This window comes from Leucoraja erinacea, chromosome 1 (assembly GCF_028641065.1).
Source record: "Leucoraja erinacea ecotype New England chromosome 1, Leri_hhj_1, whole genome shotgun sequence".
NCBI classification, from domain to species: domain Eukaryota; kingdom Metazoa; phylum Chordata; class Chondrichthyes; order Rajiformes; family Rajidae; genus Leucoraja; species Leucoraja erinaceus.
Window position 1 is genome coordinate 108202460 of NC_073377.1, and position 19465 is coordinate 108221924.

The 19465-nt window shown below is 41.7% G+C and overlaps 1 protein-coding gene across 4 annotated transcripts in view; it reads right to left on the bottom strand.

Moving 5' to 3' along the window:
* The window catches only part of LOC129700480 (ankyrin-2-like), a 634003-nt gene that overhangs the window by 164804 nt on the left and 449734 nt on the right, over positions 1-19465 (bottom strand). For all 4 annotated transcript variants that reach the window (XM_055641008.1, XM_055640993.1, XM_055641017.1 and 1 more), the window contains 6 exons: positions 16228-16326; positions 14491-14688; positions 5867-5965; positions 5668-5766; positions 4777-4875; positions 1603-1800 (listed from right to left, as the gene is read on the bottom strand). In XM_055641008.1, the coding sequence (XP_055496983.1) occupies positions 1603-1800; positions 4777-4875; positions 5668-5766; positions 5867-5965; positions 14491-14688; positions 16228-16326 (792 nt within the window). The remainder of the gene's footprint in view (positions 1-1602; positions 1801-4776; positions 4876-5667; positions 5767-5866; positions 5966-14490; positions 14689-16227; positions 16327-19465) is intronic.

Sequence of the window (19465 nt, forward strand, 5' to 3'; positions counted from 1 at the left end):
CCGGGAGTAATTTCATAAGGCTCTTTGGGGTTGCACAGTAGGTAAACTCATGGCTCACAGCATCAGAGACCTGAGATCAATCCTGACCTAGGGTGAGACAGCTCCAAGAGAAATTATGGCAGCAGCATCAGTATTTTACATCTTTTTTCCTCACATCACAAAGTATTTGACGACTTTGATTGAAGGTGACTGGAGGATCCTTCTTAAATTTCACTCCCCTCAGAAATGAGTCTCTTTCTTTTCTCTGCTACAGGATGGAATGCAAGGTTGACAATCTCAGGGCACTCTGCTGTCAAGCAATATGCGTCATCACTAATATTTTCTTCAATCTTTATGTTGAACTAAGACTCCTTCTGGAGTTGAACAAATATATAGGATGAATATGTAGAAATAAAGAACTGCAGATGCTGATTTACCAAGGAAAGCCACAAAATGCTGGAGTATCTCAGCGGGTCAGGCAGCATCCCTGGAGAATAAGGTCAAGTGACGTTTCAGGGCAGGTCTGAAGATGGGTTCCTACCCAAAATGCCACCTATCCATGTTCTCCAGGGATACTGTCTGACCCGCGGAGTTACTCCAACATTTTGTGTCTTTACTATAGGATGAACACATGGACAGGTATATGGATAAGAACGGTTCAGAGGGATATGGCCCAAACACAGGAAAATGGGACTAGCTTAGATGAGGCATCTTAGTCGGCATGGACGAGCTGGGTGAAGGTTCTGTTTCTGTGTTGTATGACTATGAATGATCAAGAGTTTAATGATCAGTCTGAAGAAGGTTATCTCCCTTTCATTTTTGCCTGGCCTGCTAACGTTTCATAATTGTGTTCTCTTTTATCTCTGGAAATTCATGTCTGACTGAATCAGACCGAGTGATAAAAAATTCCCATCTTTCCCACTATGTTGAAACCCAGATTAACTTTGACAGTCTCCATTCCACTTGAAATTGTCAATAATACTCGCATGTTTAACATGAAAAGAATAAAAATTCACTGTGATGAAGGTGTTCTTCCGATTGACGAAAACATTGATATTTTGGTTGCATGAACCACCTAAATTAACTTCCAGTGCATTATAAAGTGTTTTTTTTAAAGATTAAAGTGGAGGCATTAGTCCTAAAATTAATGAATAAGAATACAACATTAGTTTGAAAGTGGAGAAAAAAGCAGCAGCAGGTAGCAAACAATTCAAGGGAACCGTAATTAGTAAAAGAAGCAAAGAAGCAAAGAAGCATCAGGGATGGGGAGATAAACACAATACTCTCATTTACAATCTGATGCATTGCTTTGGTCTACACTAGTAATTGTCAAATTGCCAAGGAGGAAGAGAAAATGGAAAACTAAAATGGTATAAAGTTCCACTCCCTGGTGGAATGAGGCCTCCCTGGTGGAATCGCAATATCCAGAAAATGCCTGTAAAAAGACCATTTATTATCTCTATCAGTCCCTCCAGGATTTTCAGTCCACACAATCATAGACGTTTACCATATAGAGCTGTTCAAAGCAATGGGTCAGCACTATGTTAAATGGCTGTGTCGTCTTATAATGTTGCAGTTCAATATTAACTCATCATTTTCCCATTCCATCAAACAATGTCTTACCTTTGTGCCCAATGAGTGTGAAGCACCTGCCTCGAGCAAAATGGAAGCCACATCCTCCTGACCCTCCCTTGCAGAAATGTGCAGTGGGGTGTAGCCATTGGTGGTGCACGCATCTGGAAACGCCATGTGCTGCAGCAGCAGCTGCACTATTTCAGTTTTACCCAGCCTTGAGGCAATGTGTAAAGGAGTTTGATCCTCCTGGGGAAATAAACAGCATGAATGCAAGATATTGTTCCTTCACTGTAGCTAAAATACAAGATTAAAAAAAAGATGTCTGCGTGTTTTTGTATCAAGTAAATATTAAAACCTGACTTAAAGAATTCTTAGGGACAATAAATAGATATTGCGACATGATTTTCTTAGGAATAGTTAACTTGAATACCACTCTATCCATGCTCCATGTAGTTTGAATAACAAATCACAAGCAAATTATTCATTTTATTCAACTCTTAAATGCGGATAATCACATTAATATTCAGAACAATTGAATAGAGGTGTATAAGATCATGAGAGAAATAGATGGAGTAAATGCACAGTCTTTTACCCAGACTAGGGGAATTGAGAACTAGAAGACATAGGTTTACGGTGAGGGGGGAAGGATTTCATCGGAACCTGAAAGGCAACTTTACTAAAGGGGCTGTCCCACTGCGGCGACCTAATCTGCGAGTTTAGAAGAGTTTACCCTCGACTCAAACTTGCGGCGTGGTCGACAGGTGGTACTAGGAGGTCACTGGAACTCTCCTTCATGCTCGAGGGAAGTTCCCGCATATTCATAGCATCAGTTTGGTCGAGGAAAAATTTTCAGCATGTTGAATAAATTTTCACGAGTAAAAATTGGTCGGCATGTTTCTTTTGAACTCATAGTGCAGTGAAGTGGGGTCGTTATGTAATTATAGGCAGTCGAGGGCAGCTGTAGGTAATCTCCTTCCCTGACCGGGCATTGCATTTTAATTGGCTCATTGGAGTTTTCAGGACCAAGGAAAACCGACCGGTAATGTAAAATGTCCGCTAAACTTTATTATAAGTTGGCTGGTTCTTAAAAGTCTCTCACTCCTTCTCCCCCCCCCCCCCCCCCCCCCCCCATCTCAGGTGTGAATTTCAGACACGCTCCCCCGTTTCCCCGGGGGGGAGAGGGAGGGGGGGGAGAGAGAGAGACGCCCCAGAGTCGCCCCTTCCAGTAGGCGGCGCGGCTCTGGCCAGCAGCGGCCTCTGCAGCCTGTCCGCGTTTTTGTTATTTTTTGTCTGTGTTTCTGTGTAGTTTTTGTTATTTTTTTGTTGGGGTGTGTGTGTGGAGGGATGGGGGTGGGGTGGGAGGGGGGGGGGAAAACTTTTGAATCTCTCCCTGCAGTGGAGACCCGACCTACCACTCTATCCGTGCTCCATGTAGTCGTTGAGGCCGCAACGAGGAGCGGCCTCCAACAGGAAGAAGCCTCTCAGGTGCCGACTTACCTCACCGTCGCGGAGCTGGCCGAGACCGGAGCGGGTGGAGCAGTGGAGGAGCGTTGCCGCTGCCGCTGCTGCCGTGCCGCTGCTGCTGCTGCCGATGCCGCTGCTGAGTCGGAGGCTGCTGCTGCGGGTCTGCGGACGGCTCGGACGACCCCGCGCGGCTCCCTGGAGGGAGACTGCTTTTCGGGCTGCTGCAACGGCGAATTCTCCCGTCCGTGTTGCGGGGTCGAAGAGCTCCTGGAGCGGGGCCTAACACCATTGCCCCGCGCGGCTGGAACGGCCGCGGGACTTTGCGAGCACACACCGGGGGCTCCAACATCAAGACCCGGTGTGCGACCTCGCACCACCCGGCGTGGCTTCAATGGCCGCGGGACAATCGCCTTCGCCAGCCGGGGGCTTTGACTTTGACTCTGACATCGGGGGGGGGAGAGTGCAGTGGAGAGATACGTTTTTTTGGCCTTCCATCACAGTTATGTGATGGATGTTTATGTTAAATGTAATTATGTTGTGTCTGGGGTCTATTTGTGTGTAATGTATGGCTGCAGAAACGGCATTTCGTTTGGACCCCCAGGGGTCCAAATGACAATTAAATTGACTCTTGACTCTTGGGAGAGGGGGGGAGAGGGGGAGAGGGGGGAGAGGGGGAGAGGGGGGAGAGGGGGAGAGGGGGAGGGAGGGGAGAGGGTGGGTGTGTGTGTGTGTGTGTGTGTGTGTGTGTGGGTGTGTGTGTGTGTGTGTGTGTGTGTGTGTGTGTGTGAGTGTGTGTGTGTGTGGTCGGGTCCATCCAGCTCGAGGTTTTTCAGGCGTGTGCCTTTGAGCTTGAAGGTCAAAGACTGTCGCTGAAAGGTCGCATCAGTGGGACAGGACCTTTACACAAAGGGTGGTGGGTATCAGCTGCCAGAGGAGGTAGTTGAGGCAGGTAATATCACAACAGTTAAATAACACGTGCATGGATGGGATAGGTTTAGAGGCATATGGGCCAGATGCAAGCAGGTGGAACTAGTATAGATGGGGCATGTGTGGTCCACATGGGCAAGTTGGGCCGAAGGGCCTGTTTCCACGCTGTCTGACTCTATGACTAACTCAATAACAAAAAAATCCTTTCAAATTATTTTTGTATGTCTTGTCACATATTGCAATGTCTGGTTACAACAAAAATATTGTTACTGCAATCTCACCTTTTCAGGGGATTGTTTGATTGAATGCATTATTTTCAAATGAACCAAAATCAATCATAATATTTGGTGCTGTGTATCAATACTTTTCTGCAATATTTAACATTGAAAGGCACTGTAACATGAAAAGTTTGTTACAGGTACCTACTTTGATATTATCATAATTATTTTCTTGTTAATGGTTCTGCCTTACATGGTTAATCAGCTAACCCGTGCTGAATCACAGATATGATCTGAACCCTGGCGTAATGAAATAAGGAATGGAATAATACATTTCAGTGATTTACATCTTCTTTATCCTAATTTGTGCCATATTTCAGTCTTCCCTCCACATTCTGGGAGCACAATAGCAGCAAGTAGGGCAAACAGTCACCTGACATTGGAGTAAACTTGCTTAAGTTTTGAAGCTAGGTCACCCAACAACTTAGCACGGATTATGCATTATTAAACTTTAGTTGGACATCCTTGGCAAGAGGTGTGTAAGGCCTTTACGTCTATGAACAGTATCAATATTGGGAAATGCAATGTTGTGTTGTCCTATCTGGATACCTACCCTGGCTTTAGCATCCACCTGGGCTCCATTGCGCAGTAGGCAGCGCACTACTTCCACCTGTCCAGCTCGTGCCGCCATGTGCAGGGCCGTTTCCCCACGCTGCAGAAAGGAAAATAATTCACAAGTTGCTGGAGCAAAACACAAGCTCTAGAAAATTCAAGCTCCATACTACTATAACATTTACAATCAAATACAGAAACATTCAACTATTGAGTTGTTCTTTAAAAAATCTCATAAAATAGAAAAAGTATGCTTTTCATAACTTTAATAGATGGGTAAACATAGAAGTTGTTGAATTCAGAAAATTTCTGTTCAAATGAAATGTTTTTGGCACAGATTAAGGATCAGATATTTATTAGGCCAGGTTATATGGCCAGGGTTGGAATGGAATGGGGTGGCATGGGAGTAGGGTGGAATAACCTAAAACCAAATTGGTCCACTCTCCTACCTATGGAGACGATGACATGGGCGAGCAGAATCAGCAGTCCTTCAACTTGAAGAACATGGTGGGCCAATTAAGATTAGGCTCTGACCTGGAATTAGAGAGCTTAGTGCACCAATCCCAGTACATGTCTGACATCATTGAGGAGGATGGCTTCTGGAAGTGTAGAAGTTGAATGGGGCTGGAAAAGGCTGTGGAGAATCACTCATGCTATTTCTGGCCGTAAAGCAGTGTTGTGAAGACATTTATCTTGCCCAAACTCCACTTCACCCCAATTCCCCTCACTCATCCATAAGGCTGAAACTGCATCACTGCAACTGGCGGCTTTCTCAACATCTGAAACCCACCAACCACAGTAGAAATCCGAATTTCAGGTTACATCAAAACCTTTACAATGCCTCACCATATTGTGGGGGCTGTCCGACTCAACTCCACACTTGTATACTCACAATGTTAGACACATCTGGAGATGCTCCATTCTGCAGCAAAAGGAGGACAATATTCAAGTGGCCCATGAAGGCAGCCACATGTATTGGTGTAAGGCCAGACTGTGAAACAAAGCAATAGCATTTTAGTTCTCTGAAAAGGATGAAATGTGTTTTAATTGGTGTGACCGAGGTAGTGATTAAATATTAAAACTTCCTCTACCTCTGTTATGGCTTGGATTGAGGCCCCGTACTTCACAAGAAGTTCCATGACTTTAACACGGTTTTTCTTACATGCAATGTGCAGTGGGGTAAAGCCATTCTGTTTAAAAAAAGCAACCGGTTAGCACTCATATCAAACGTGCAGAAAGTAGTCACCCAGGATCATGCATTTAAATATCAAGTCGATTTAGTGCCACAAATATCACATGAGACATTATTTTAACTGCAGCTCAGTATGGAAAATGATTAGAAATGATTCCAACAATGAGCCACTGTAAGTTCATTGTTTATGCTATATTACCCCACAATGTAATATTAAGAACAGGGGTAGGTTCTACATACACCTGTTTGTAGTCATATCTGATACTTACCAGTAATGCAATATTCAAAAGAAACCATACTTTTAAAACATGTCAAACTTTTATAATACTGATTACTCCATTATGAGCATCTTCAAGTCAGGCAGCATCAATGAAGGGAAATGGAAAGACAATGTTTCATGTCAAGACACTGTTCAATGGTCCTGATCCAAAATATTCTCTGTCCATTTCCTTCAATTGCTCTTACTTGACACATTGAGTTCCTCCAGCAGTTTGTTTTTTGCTCATAATTATAGCATTTGTTTCCCTTTTAAAATCAATCTCAGACACAACACAAGAATCATGGTCACTTTTCTGACACTGCAAAAGGGACCCATCATTAACTTTTTTTTTTACAGTTTGGGAGCATGCACTGACTGATACCAATGCTCGCATTATGGTCGTAATGCACTGCTGGTAATATTCCAGTGTAAGGTTTTTCAATAGGTTTCTCATAGTTAGTGGCACACATTTTATACCGTAGTTTTAGATGCAAAATAGTTCACTATTTTAAAGGGTATTTCTTACCCAAAAAAAGTTAAATTACTTAATTTCTATAACAATTAAAATTGTTGCGGTCTGATCATGATTTATTGAATTTGGATCCAGTTATTTATTCCTAAGGAATACAATCCATGCACAAGGACACTAAGAAATTAATATGAAAATAAACAAAAGATTATTACATTGGACAAAGTTTGCCACATTTAACAACAGTGTTCAATAATAGAGTAAATATAAATATATTAAATTATGGAGTAAATATAAAAAAATTCACACACCAGAACAGTTTGTGCATTTTCACAACCCTTGGTTAACTGTATTTTAACTGATGATTCTTGAAGAATGGTACTGTATGGAAGGATACTTTGAAGAAGTTCTCATCCTGTCTCACATTTGCTAACATTGTTAACTCCCCACCCAAATCCCGCACTGACCTTTCTGCCCTGGGCCTCTTCCATTGCCAGAATGAGGCCATACACAAACAGGAGGAACCGCACTTAATATTCCACTTGGGTAGCTTACAAAACATTGAATTTCCATTTTTAGGTAACTATCTCTCAAACAACCCTGTCTTTCCCCTCCCTCTCTTCCCTGTACCCCATCAGGACCCAAAAGCATTTATCCCGTCCCCCCCTCCCCTTCCACCTATATTCCTTCCTCTGACTTCACAATTTGCTTCTCTTGGTCATTGAATCAGTGTCATAGAACACGGAAACTGGCCCTTCAGCCCAACTTGCCCATGCCGAACAATATGTCCCATCTACACCAGTTCCACCTGTCTGTGTTTGGCCCAAATCCCTCTACACATTTCCTATCTATGTACCTGTCCAAATGTCTTTTAAATTATGTTGTTTCATCTTCTCTCCTTCTCACATCTTTTGTCTTTTCATCTCTCGTCTGTGCCCAACCATCTAGCTATCAAAAGCCCCCACTCGCGTATCCACCTATCACTTGCTAGACTTTTCCTGCCCTTCCTCTCTTGCTTTCTCCCCCACCACCCACACAACAATTAGTCCAAAGAATGGTCTTGAGCCAAAACATCACTTATCTCTGTTCCCCAGAGAAGCTGCCTGGCCCACTGGGTTACTCCAGCACTTTGTGAATTTTACTGCTTTTACATGTGTAAACCAAGTCGTCAACATTGTGACAGAGCTATTTTGTGTAACAAGAACATTTCACTGAATTTCTGACCAAAAATGCTGCTGACCATTGTAAATGTAAGATAGGTAAAACATTTTAATTTTCAGATAGAATTAACAACCTCCAAAATGCTTAATTATAGTTTATGATTTTGATATGCAGCAGTAATGTGTTAAGGAGTCTGTATTACTTAGAAACCCCTGCTCTTTACTGAGCATTCCCCACTTGAGGATGGTCCATCATTTAGGTTTATACTACCCAAGGTAATATAGAACAAATAACGTGGACAGCACGAGAAAGAGTCCTCCAGCCCACAATGTCTGTGCTGAACATGATGTCAAAACCACCTATCAACTTGCACATAATCCCTACCCCTCCATTCCCTACATAGTTATATGCCTACCCAAAAGTATCTTAAATGCCATCATGGTATTTGCCTCAACCTCAGCAGTGCCTTCCAGGCACTCCTCACCATCTGTGTAAAAAACGTGCTGCACACATCTCATTTAAACATTGTCCCTGTCACTGAAACTTATGCTCTCTGGTATTTGATTTTTTTCCACCATGGAGAAAAGGTTCTGACTGTCTATCCTATCAATGGCTCTCATAATTTTATATACTTCTATATAGGTCTATATAGGTCTCCCCATTACCTCTGGTGTTCCAGAGAAACCAATCCAAGTCTGTCCAACCTCTCCCTGTAGCTACTACCCCCTAATCTAGGCATCATTCTGATAAACATGCAGATGAACCAATATATCAGAAAATAACCTGCTCCTCAATACCTTAAAGACAAAGGAATTAATAATAGACTTTAGGAAGAATAAAACGGACATGGTACCATTGACTATCAGAGGGGACTGTGTGGAGAGGGTGGCGGATTTCCGCTTCCTGGGAATCCATATTGAGGAGGACCTGACGTGGAGCGTGAACACCACTGCGCTGCTGAAAAAGGTCCAGCAGAGACTGCACTTCCTGAGGGTGCTCAGGAAGAATAACATCATTCAGAGACTGCTGCTGTCCTTTTATCGGTGCTCCATTGAGAGCATACTAACATACTGTGTATGCGTGTGGTACACCAGCTGCACAGCGGCTCAGAGGAAAGCGCTCCAGAGGGCCATTGACAACGCCCAGAGGATTGTCGGCTGCCCTCTCCTTACCTTGGAGGACCTACACAGTTCCCGCTGCATCAAAAAATCCCAGAGTATTATAAAGGACATTTCCCACCCCGGACACTCCCTGTTTGAACTGTTGCCGTCAGGCAGACGGTACAGATATACAAGGACAAGGACGAACAGACTAAAAAACAGTTTTTACCCCACAGCTATAAAGGCACTAAATGTAGCCGCCAAGGAACGCAGGAGCGATACATACTAAGGGACCGTGGTACACTGTGAAATAGACAGAAGGATGGAGGGTTGGGTGTTAATGCGTGCTATTTTCATGATATTTATTTTAGTTGTTTATCTTTTAATATTTTATCTTGTATGTATCGTTAGCTTTTAGAAATGTTTGAATGGTGCACTGACTGGCTGACATTTTAAAATTTTGTTGTACATGGTTCATGTTACAATGACAATAAAGAAACTATTCTATTCTATTCAAATTGGCAGGGGTGCTGAGGAAGAAGATTTCTTGGAATGTATGCTATATTCTATATGTAGAGGAACCAACGAGAGAGCAGGCTATTCTAGATTGGGTATTGAGTAATAAGGAAGGGTTAGTTAGCAGTCTTGTTGTGCGTGGCCCCTTGGGCAAAAGTGACCATAATATGGTTGAGTTCTTCATTAGGATGGAGAATGACATAGTTAATTCAGAAACAAGGGTTCTGAACTTAAAGAAAGGTAACTTTGAGGGTATGACGTGAATTGGCCAAGATAGACTGGCAATTGATTCTTAAAGGGTTGACGGTGGATATGCACTGGAAGGCATTTAAAGACTGCATGGATGAACTACAACAATTGTTCATCCCAGTTTGGCAAAAGAATAAATCAGGGAAGGTTGTTCATCCATGGATAACAAGGGAAATCAGGGTCAGGGATAGTATTAAAACAAAAGAAGCATACAAATTTGCCAAAAAAAAAAACAGCCTACCAGAGGACTGGGAGAAATTCAGAGTCCAGCAGAGGAGGACAAAGGGCTTAATTAGGAAAGGGAAAATAGATTATGAAAGAAAACTGGCAGGGAACATAAAAACTGACTGCAAAAGCTTTTATAGATATGTGAAGAGAAAATGATTAGTTAAAACAAATGTAGGTCCCTTGCAGTCAGAAACAGACGAATTGATCATGGGGAACAAGGACATGGCAGACCAATTGAATAACTACTTTGGTTCTGTCTTCGCTAAAGAAGACATAAATAATCTTCTGGAAATACCAGGGGACCGGGGGTCAAATGAGATGGAGGAACTGATAAATCCCCAGGGCCAGATAGGCTGCATCCCAGAGTGCTTAAGGAAGTAGCCCCAGAAATAGTGGATACATTAGTGATAATTTTTCAAAACTCTTTAGATTCGGGAGTAGTTCCTGAGGATTGGAGGGTAGCTAATATAACCCCACTTTTTAAAAAGGGAGGGAGAGAGAAAACGGGGAATTAAAGACCAGTTAGTCTAACATCAGTAGTGGGGGAAATGCTAGAGTCAATTATTAAAGATGGGATAGCAGCACATTTGGAAAGTGGTGAAATCATTTGACAAAGTCAGCATTGATTTATGAAAGGTAAATCATGTCTGACGAATCTTATAGAATTTTTCGAGGATGTAACTAGTAGAGTGGATACTGGAGAACCAGTGGTGGGTTATATCTGGACTTTCAGAATGCTTTCGACAAGGTCCCACATAAGAGATTAGCATGCAAACTTAAAGCTCACGGTATTGGGGGTTCAGTATTGATGTGGATAGGGAACTGGCTGGCAGACAGGAAGCAAAGAATAGGAGTAAACGGGTTCTTTTCAGAAAGGCAGGCAGTGACTAGTGGGGTACCACAAGGCTCAGGCTGGGACCCCAGCTATTTACAATATACTGTATATTAATGATTTTGACAGGGGAATTGAATGCAACATCTCCAAGTTTGCGGATGACATGAAGCTGGGGGGCAGTGTTAGTTGTGAGGAGGATGCTAGGAGGCTGCAAGGTGACTTGGTGAATGGGCAAATGCATGCAGTAAAATGTGGATAAATGTGAGGTTATCCACTTTGGTGGCAAGAACAGGAAAGTAGACTGTTATCTGAATGGTGGCTGATTAGGAAAAGGGGAGATGCAACGAGACCTGGGTGTCATGGTACACCAGTCATTGAAAGTAGGCATGCAGGTACAGCAGGCAGTGAAGAAAGCGAATGGTATGTTAGATTTGAGTATAGGAGCAGGGAGGTTCTACTGCAGTTGTACAGGGCTTTGGTGAGACCACACCTGGAGTATTGCATACAGGTTTGGTCTCCAAATCTGAGGAAAGACATTCTTGCCATAGAAGGAGTACAGAGAAGGTTCACCAGACTGATTCCTGGGATGGCAGGACTTTCATTTGAAGAAAGACTGGATAGACTCGGCTTGTACTCGCTAGAATTTAGAAGATTGAGGGGGGATCTTATAGTAACTTACAAAATTCTTAAGGGGTTGGACAGGCTAGATGCAGGAAGATTGTTCCCGATGTTGGGGAAGTCCAGAACAAGGGGTCACAGTTTAAGGATAAGGGGGAAATATTTTAGGACCGAGATGAGAAATTTGTTTTTCACACAGAGAGTGGTGAGTCTGTGGAATTCTCTGCTACAGAAAGTAGTTGAGGCCAGTTCATTGGCTATATTTAAGAGGATGTGGCCCTTGTGGCTAAAGGGATCAGGGGGTATGGAGAGAAGTACAGGATACTGAGTTGGATGATCAGCCATGAGCATATTGAATGGCGGTGCAGGCTCGAAGGGCCGAATGGCCTACTCCTGCACCTATTTTCTAAATTTCTATGTTTCTAAACCTCTGCACCTTTTCCAAAGCCTCCACATCCTTCCTGTAATGGGGCAACTAGAATTTCAGGCACTACTAAATGTTGCTAGAACGTTGAAATTAATTTCATCTGAAAGATCTTGTTAAAACGAACACATAACAGGAATATTTTTGGATGAAACTCTTCCTTTATCAGTTACATAATTTAGTGCTTACGACAAAGATCTTGTATGCCTGGAATCTTGAATGATGGTAACATTGCGAATTTAGTCAAATAGAAAAAAAGGAAACGTATGTAACATTTAAGCAGCTAAAATTGGGCAGGCTCTTTGAAAAATATAAACAAAGAAGGAAACAGCTTTAGCTTTTACAATAATTGATAGATGGAGCGAAAGGTTGCCAAATAATTCAGTGGGATATAGATTAGTGGGAGATATAGCAAGAGGAGACAGATGGATTTTAAGCTGGTCAAGTGTGAGATGTTGCACTTTGGAAGGTCACATCAAGGAGGAAAATATACAATGAATGGCAGAACCTCAGCAGCATCAATAGACAGAGGGATCTTGGAGTGTAGGTGCATAGTTCCCTGAAAATGGCAACATAAGTAGGTGGGATGGTAAGGAGGTGTTCTCATATTTGCCTTCAGCAATCGGGTTTTTGAGTATGAAAGTCAAGAAGTAATGTTGCTGTTGTATAAAACTTTGGTTCGGCCACATTTAGAGTATGAATGTGCAGTTATGGTCGCTGCACTACAAGAAGGTTATGGAGAGGGCGCAGAAGAGTTTCACCAGCGTTTTGCCTGGATTAGAGAGTGTTAGCTACAAGGAGAGGTTAGACAAATGTGGATGATTTCACTGGCGTGTTGGAGGCTGAGGGATGTACATCAAATTATAAGAAGCATAAATAGGGTAGAAAATCAGTTATTTGCCAAGGATGGAAATGTTGCATGTCAAATACCAGAGGGCATAGCTTAAAGATGAGAGGGTAAAATGTAAAAAGAAGATTTACGAGCAAGTTTTTTTTTTTTACACAGAAAGTAGTAGGAGCCTAGAATGTGATGCCAGGAGAAGTGGTGCAAACAGATATAATAGCTGATCCCCTCAAATCATCTCATCCTTCACCTCTGCTTTTTGACATCTCTATAATAAAGAAATGTTTCTCATTATCAATCCTATCCACACCCCTCATTATTTTACACACTTCCATCAGATAACCTCTCAGCTTCTTCATCTCCAATAAAACCAAACCCAACCTATCCAATGCTTCCTCATATCTGAAACATTCCATCTTAGACAACACCCTGGTAAATTCCATCTAAATCCACTCTATTGTCCTTCAACGTGTTAGTCCTTCCTGCAGTGTTGTGACTAGAACTGCGCATGATACTCTATCTGCAGTCTAATTAAAGTTATATGTGATACCGAGCTATTTAAGGGCAATATCCCGTTCTTCACCACTTTAAGCATCTTTATGACACTTTAGAGATTTATGGACATATATAGCAATGTCCCTCTGTTTCTCAGTACTCCCAAGGACCTGCCATTCATGGGTTATGTCCTCCTCTTATTACACCTTAGTTAAAGTTATTAGCTTTAAAATCTACCCACCAATGTTCTGCTAATTTATCTGCTGATCGATATCATTCTATGACCTAAGACTACCTTGCTCACTACGAACACCAATGTATCATTTGCTAAAATTAATCATATCCCCTACATTCCTATTCAACATATATGACAAACAGCAAAGGTCCCAGTACTGATTCTTATGATAACTAACTTCCATGAACATTGAATTCTCCCAATTTTGTTAGTCCTTGCTGTCTCCTCCCCTTCCTCAGCCCTCCTGCTGTCTCCTCCCATCCCCCAGCCTTTGGGCTTCTCCTCTTTTTCCCTATCTTCTCCCCCCCCCCACCTCCGATCAGTCTGAAGAAGGGTTTCAGCCCGAAACGTTGCCTTTTTCCTTCGCTCCATAGATGATGCTGCACCCGCTGAGTTTCTCCAGATTTTTTGTGAACCTCCATTATTATTGTTCGTTTCCAACTACCCAACCTACGGTGGGTCCAATTCGCCAACTTGCTGTGGATCCCATGAAGTCTAACCTTTTTGGACTAGCCTTCCATGAGAGGCCTTGTCAAAGACCTTTCTGAGGTCCATATATAGGACTCCTCAGTTGATGAATGCTTAACATACAGCCCGTGCAAAAGATCAAGTGGCTGAGAGACTGCTGGATGGATTTGCCAGCAGCTGCAGGGTTGCTGCCGACTGTGTTCATACTGGCTGGAATTGTGCCACATTCTAATTAATACATTGATATCTATTTTGTAAATCCTATCGGGAAACATGCCACCCAGGCCAGCAGCCGTGTTTATTTTAAAACAATCAATAGCAGTTAAAACCTGGTCTGCAGTAAAATCTTTTAAAATAATATCATTATTAGCTCAAGTCAGGCTACATCTGTTAATATCAAATTTATTATTAAGAATAGCAACACAAGAGTTAAATTGCTTCTCCGGATTATTATTTCAAGGCAACCAATCTCTGCAGGCCACTTCTGTTGTGTGGGAATTTGGTTTGGAGATACATTTGTGAACTGTTCAGTTTACGGTCAGCTCTCTGGAACAAACCCCCTGCCATAACCTGTGAGGATCTGAATACTACATCAACCAACAAACATATCATTGTTATTTACCAGTGCCCGGGCATTGGGATTGGCTCTCTTGTCCAGGAGGAGCTTGGTGACCCTGTAGTGACCACAGTGAGCAGCCACGTGCAATGCAGTGAGATAGTCAAGTGTAACATCATCAACAGGTGCCTTGTGCTGCAGCAGATGCTTGACACATTCCACATGATCTCCTTGGGCAGACATATGGAGCGGTGACAATCCATTCTGTTCACAAGAAAATAAAAGAAAGATGATTACATTTTCACTCAAAAGAGGTGAAGGTTACCTGGAAAGAGGATAGTGAATGAAATGGCTTCCACGAACACTCTACCACAAACAGAAAGACAGAAACTTCAGATATTTGTCAATGTGTTGTAGATCAGTTGCAGCAATTTTTGAGAGAGTTCTGCTAATCAACCATAATAAGTACCTGAAGCTTCTGTTTATTCTTTATTTTTTACAAAAATGTTTATTAATTTACAGTCTGTGGACTCCCATCATAATGCCATAAGTAATAGGAGCAGAATTAGGCCATTTGGCCCATCAAGTCTACTTCCCCATTCAATCATAGCTGATCTATTTCTCCCTCCTAACCCTATTCCCCTGCCTTCTCCCCACAACCTCAGACGCCCATCACTACCGGGTTCCACCATTTGATTGCATGTGTAGCTTAGAGTTGGGACAGATCTGCTGCCACCTGAATTTACAGTGGGATTGGGCAACTCCAGGACTTAGTTATCCACATCGGGCTGATAGCCAGTGGTTCCCAATGGAACCACCAGACTCAACTATTTAGCCCAATGGTGCATTGAGCATTCATATAACATTTAAATGAAAAGGTGACTGTACAACAACACACTGGTTTTCATAATTCATGAGGTTGCACCGAATAATTGATTAGCAGCACACTAAGGGACTCACAACAAGCTTGGCTTAGATCATCCTCTGAATGACGAGTCTCTCAAGCTCACTGAACACCTGTACCCAAAACTTGGTCTTACCTTCAATAGGACGTTTCAACAGATTCAATTTCGTACTGACAGAGGAGATCATCACAGACCCTTTCTAAGTGATCCCAATATGCTGTAAATATGCCCCAAGAACTGCTCAGGAAGCCTTCAGAGCCCTGCCTCCATGTTACTTGCTGTCAAAGAGACTGAATGACTAACAATATTTATGATATTGACAAACATTCAAAAATTATAAGAATTTTAAAAAAGCTATTAACATTTAAATTATTTAAAATAATTAAAACAATTACAACTTTATAGTTTAACTCTTGTCTGCAGTGATTCTTTCCTATTTGAACATTGAAATCAATGGCCTGCTGAGTTTGTGCCAGTTTCAGTGGGTGGATTTTCCTGTCAAATCTCTGTGTTGGTTGTGTTCACCACCAGTACCACACGAGTAGTCCAAACTGTGGCTCACTACCACCAGTACTCCACAAATGAAGTTGTACAGGAATCACTCATCATCTGAATGGAGGTTCAGAATGTCTCTTTCTGCCTGGGACTTCCAAACTTTCACCCAGCTTAATGGGTGACATCAGTTTCATTGACAATTCTGGGCTGCTAAGGTTGAGGGTGCTCAGATCAAACTTATAATGGACAACTGATTTCCCCAATTCTAACAGCCAGGGTGATTTTTTTCCCTAGATTTCATGAATTAAATAATTAATCTATCAAGCTTAACTCTGAGACAAACTTTGTGAATTCATACACTAGCTAATTAATTCAAACGGTTTAACACTGAGCACATAATCACCTTTGTTCTGGCAAGCATTGGGGCTCCCCTCTCGAGCAGAATCTCCACAGCTCCATCATGTCCACTCCTGGCTGCACAGTGCAGTGGGGTCAGCCCATCCTGACAAGAAGTACAATGCAGGTTAAACACATACATCTGGGTAAGTAGCACAAGTTGTATAGGGAGGGCATTTGCAATCCAGAAGAACTATCACAGTAAATTAATCACTAACATTCATTTATTTTAAATGAATTATTCTCTTCCCTACATCCAGACCACACTCTAAAACACCCAACACCACAGTATCACTGCCCCACTGCCTCATTATTAAAACTTTAAAGTAATTATGAAAAATAACCTTCCAGAAATGTAAACAATTTATCTCGAAATCTTGAATATGTTTCCTAAATGTTATTTCCAAATTCATGCTGCTTGCCAACACATAGCTTCAACATAGCAGCACTGTCAAATTTATATTAACCAATAGAAAATAAATCAGACTGGAGGTCTGTGACTAGTGGTGTGCCTCAGAGATCCGTCTTGCGGCCATTGCTGTTTGTAGTTTATATCGAAGAGTTGGATGAGAATGTGCAGGACATGATTGGTAAGTTTGAAGATGACACTAAAGTGGGTGGCATTGTAGAGAGTGAAGATAGTTATCAAAAATCACAGCAGGATCTTGATCAGTTGGGCAAGTGGATTGAGGAATGGTTAAGGGAGTTAATGCAGGTAAGTGCGAGGTGTTGGATTTTGGGAAGTCAAATCAGGGCAGGACCTTTACAGTTAATGGCTGGACTCTGGGGAGTGTTGTAGAGTAGAGGGATCTAGGAGTGCAGGTACATTGTTCCGTGAAAGTGGCAGGTCCAGGAACAGTTTCTTCCCTGCGGCTGTTACATTACTTAACACTGTACCTTGGAGATTGCCAATCACCACCCCCCCGGACACCCCTTCCACCAGGAAAAAAAAAAAAATAATTGCACTACTATGACTGCATACACGTAAATATATTTATTGCTCATATTCTATGTCGCTCTTCTAGGGAGATGCTAACTGCATTTCGTTGTCTCTGTACTGTACACTGCACAATGACAATAAAGTTTGAATCCGAATCTGAATCTGATACGGTGGTCAAGGCGGCTTTACACGCATCATCAGTCAGGGGTAATGAGTATAGAAACTGAGATGTTATTTTGCAGTTGGACAAGATGTTGGTGAGGTCAGATTTGGAGTACGTGTTCTGTTTTGTCACCCTTACTATTTATTTATTTTTATTTATTAGTTATTTATTTCGGACAGAATAAAAGAATAAAAAGCAAGTGTGAAACAGCATACAAAAAACAAAACAAAAATATTTATAAAGTGTCATAAACAATATCTATAAATAAATGAAATCATATGTGTCCGAAAAGGAGCAGGAAGAAGCCAAAGCTTATTAATTCCCACCCCTTATTCAACTGCTTGTAATTATCTCATACAAATTTAGCAGCTATATGTACACCATATGTGCACCAGCCACTATATGTACACCAAATTATTTACATTTGAACACTAATGAAATATTTACAAAGCCATACAAAAAAGAAAAAAAGAAAAAGAAAAGAAAAAACCCGCAAATACTATACAGTATCTTAGTCATATATACAACCCATCACTCTATAATCACCCTTCCCAATACAATCAGTATAACAAATATCACAATCACCTATCCTTATCCCAATATCCTTTAGGAAAGATGTTGTTAAACTGGAAAGAGTGCAGACAAGATTTACGGGGATGTTGCCAGGACTTGAAGGCCTGTGCTATGAGGAGAGTTGGGGCAGGCTGGGAATGCATTCCTTGGAGTGCAGGAGGATGAGGGGTGATCTTTTAGAGATGTATAAGACCTTGATGAGAATAGATGTGGTAGATGCACAGAATCTTTTACCCAGACAAGGGGAATCAAGAACAAGTGAGAGGGGATAGATTTAATGGGAATTGAGGGTTGTGGTATATGGAACGCTGCCCAAGGAGATAGTTGAGGCAGGTACTATAACAACATTTAAAAGCCATTTGGACAGGTGCATGGATATGAAAGGTTTAAAGGGATGTGGGCCAAACACAGGTGGAACTAGTGTAGATTGGGCATCTTCCTCAGCATGGCGTGATTCCATGCTGTATGATTCTTTAACTCTAAATGAGACCAGTCAAATCATAAGGAGAAAATGCCAATGATCCGATAAAGGATTACATTTTATTTTATATCATTACTTTTTCTATTTGTTCTACAGTCTTACCGTTACATATAGAGTCCTACCTATTACTATATATATAAATTAATTGAGTCCGTCTGCAAAGAAACCCAGACAAACTATGAAAAAATATATATTTTGCTAAAAGCTCTGCGCTGGAGAACTTTTTTGAGAACAATGAGTTTGAAGTTTCCGAGTAGCTGGAAGGATGCTGTTCTTCTTTCTGGATTACTTGACACACAATAGAGTAGCAGTGCTGGAGTACTTGCATTAGCATTTGAAGAGGAAGGTGGTGATCACATTAGAATGATGTCAGTATTGGTTAAAAGTAGAGATTTTGGTGCGGGACAAATCAGAACACAATGGAGTTAATGATTTGGTTTATTGAAATAAATTCAGTAATCATTTATGATGAGAACTGTGGAGCAACTCCAGTGCGATATTTAAGATGAGCATCGTGTGTGTCCAGGCATAACAATGAATACAATATATAAATACAATAGATAACGCACAGCAAATAAAATATTCAACTGTAAAATAATGCAGCAGAGGCTTGATCCTCTTTATGAATGATTTTCGGCTGATAGGGAGCTGCGTATTTCTCAAATCAGACTGCTTGAATATAGTGAACTGATATTCTACTGACCCTTGGTCAATAACCTAATTAGGTTAGTTAGTTTAGTTTAGTTTAGTTCAGTGATACAGTGTGGAAACAGGCCCTTCGGCCCACTGTGTCCACGCCGACCAGTGATCACCTATGCACTTGTTTTAGAGTCATACTGTTTGGAAACAAACCTTTTTGCACAACTTGGTCACACCAAGTAACAAGCCCCCATCTATACTAGTCCCACTTGCCTGAATTTGGCTCTACTAGTTATATCCTGCATACTAGGGATAATTTAGAGAAAATTTATATGGTCACAGGAGAATGTACAAATTCTGTACAGACAGTACCTGTAATCGAACCAGGGTGTCTGGCGCTGTAAGGCAGCAACTCTAACACTGCACCTCTGCTGCCCCACGTAGCTGTT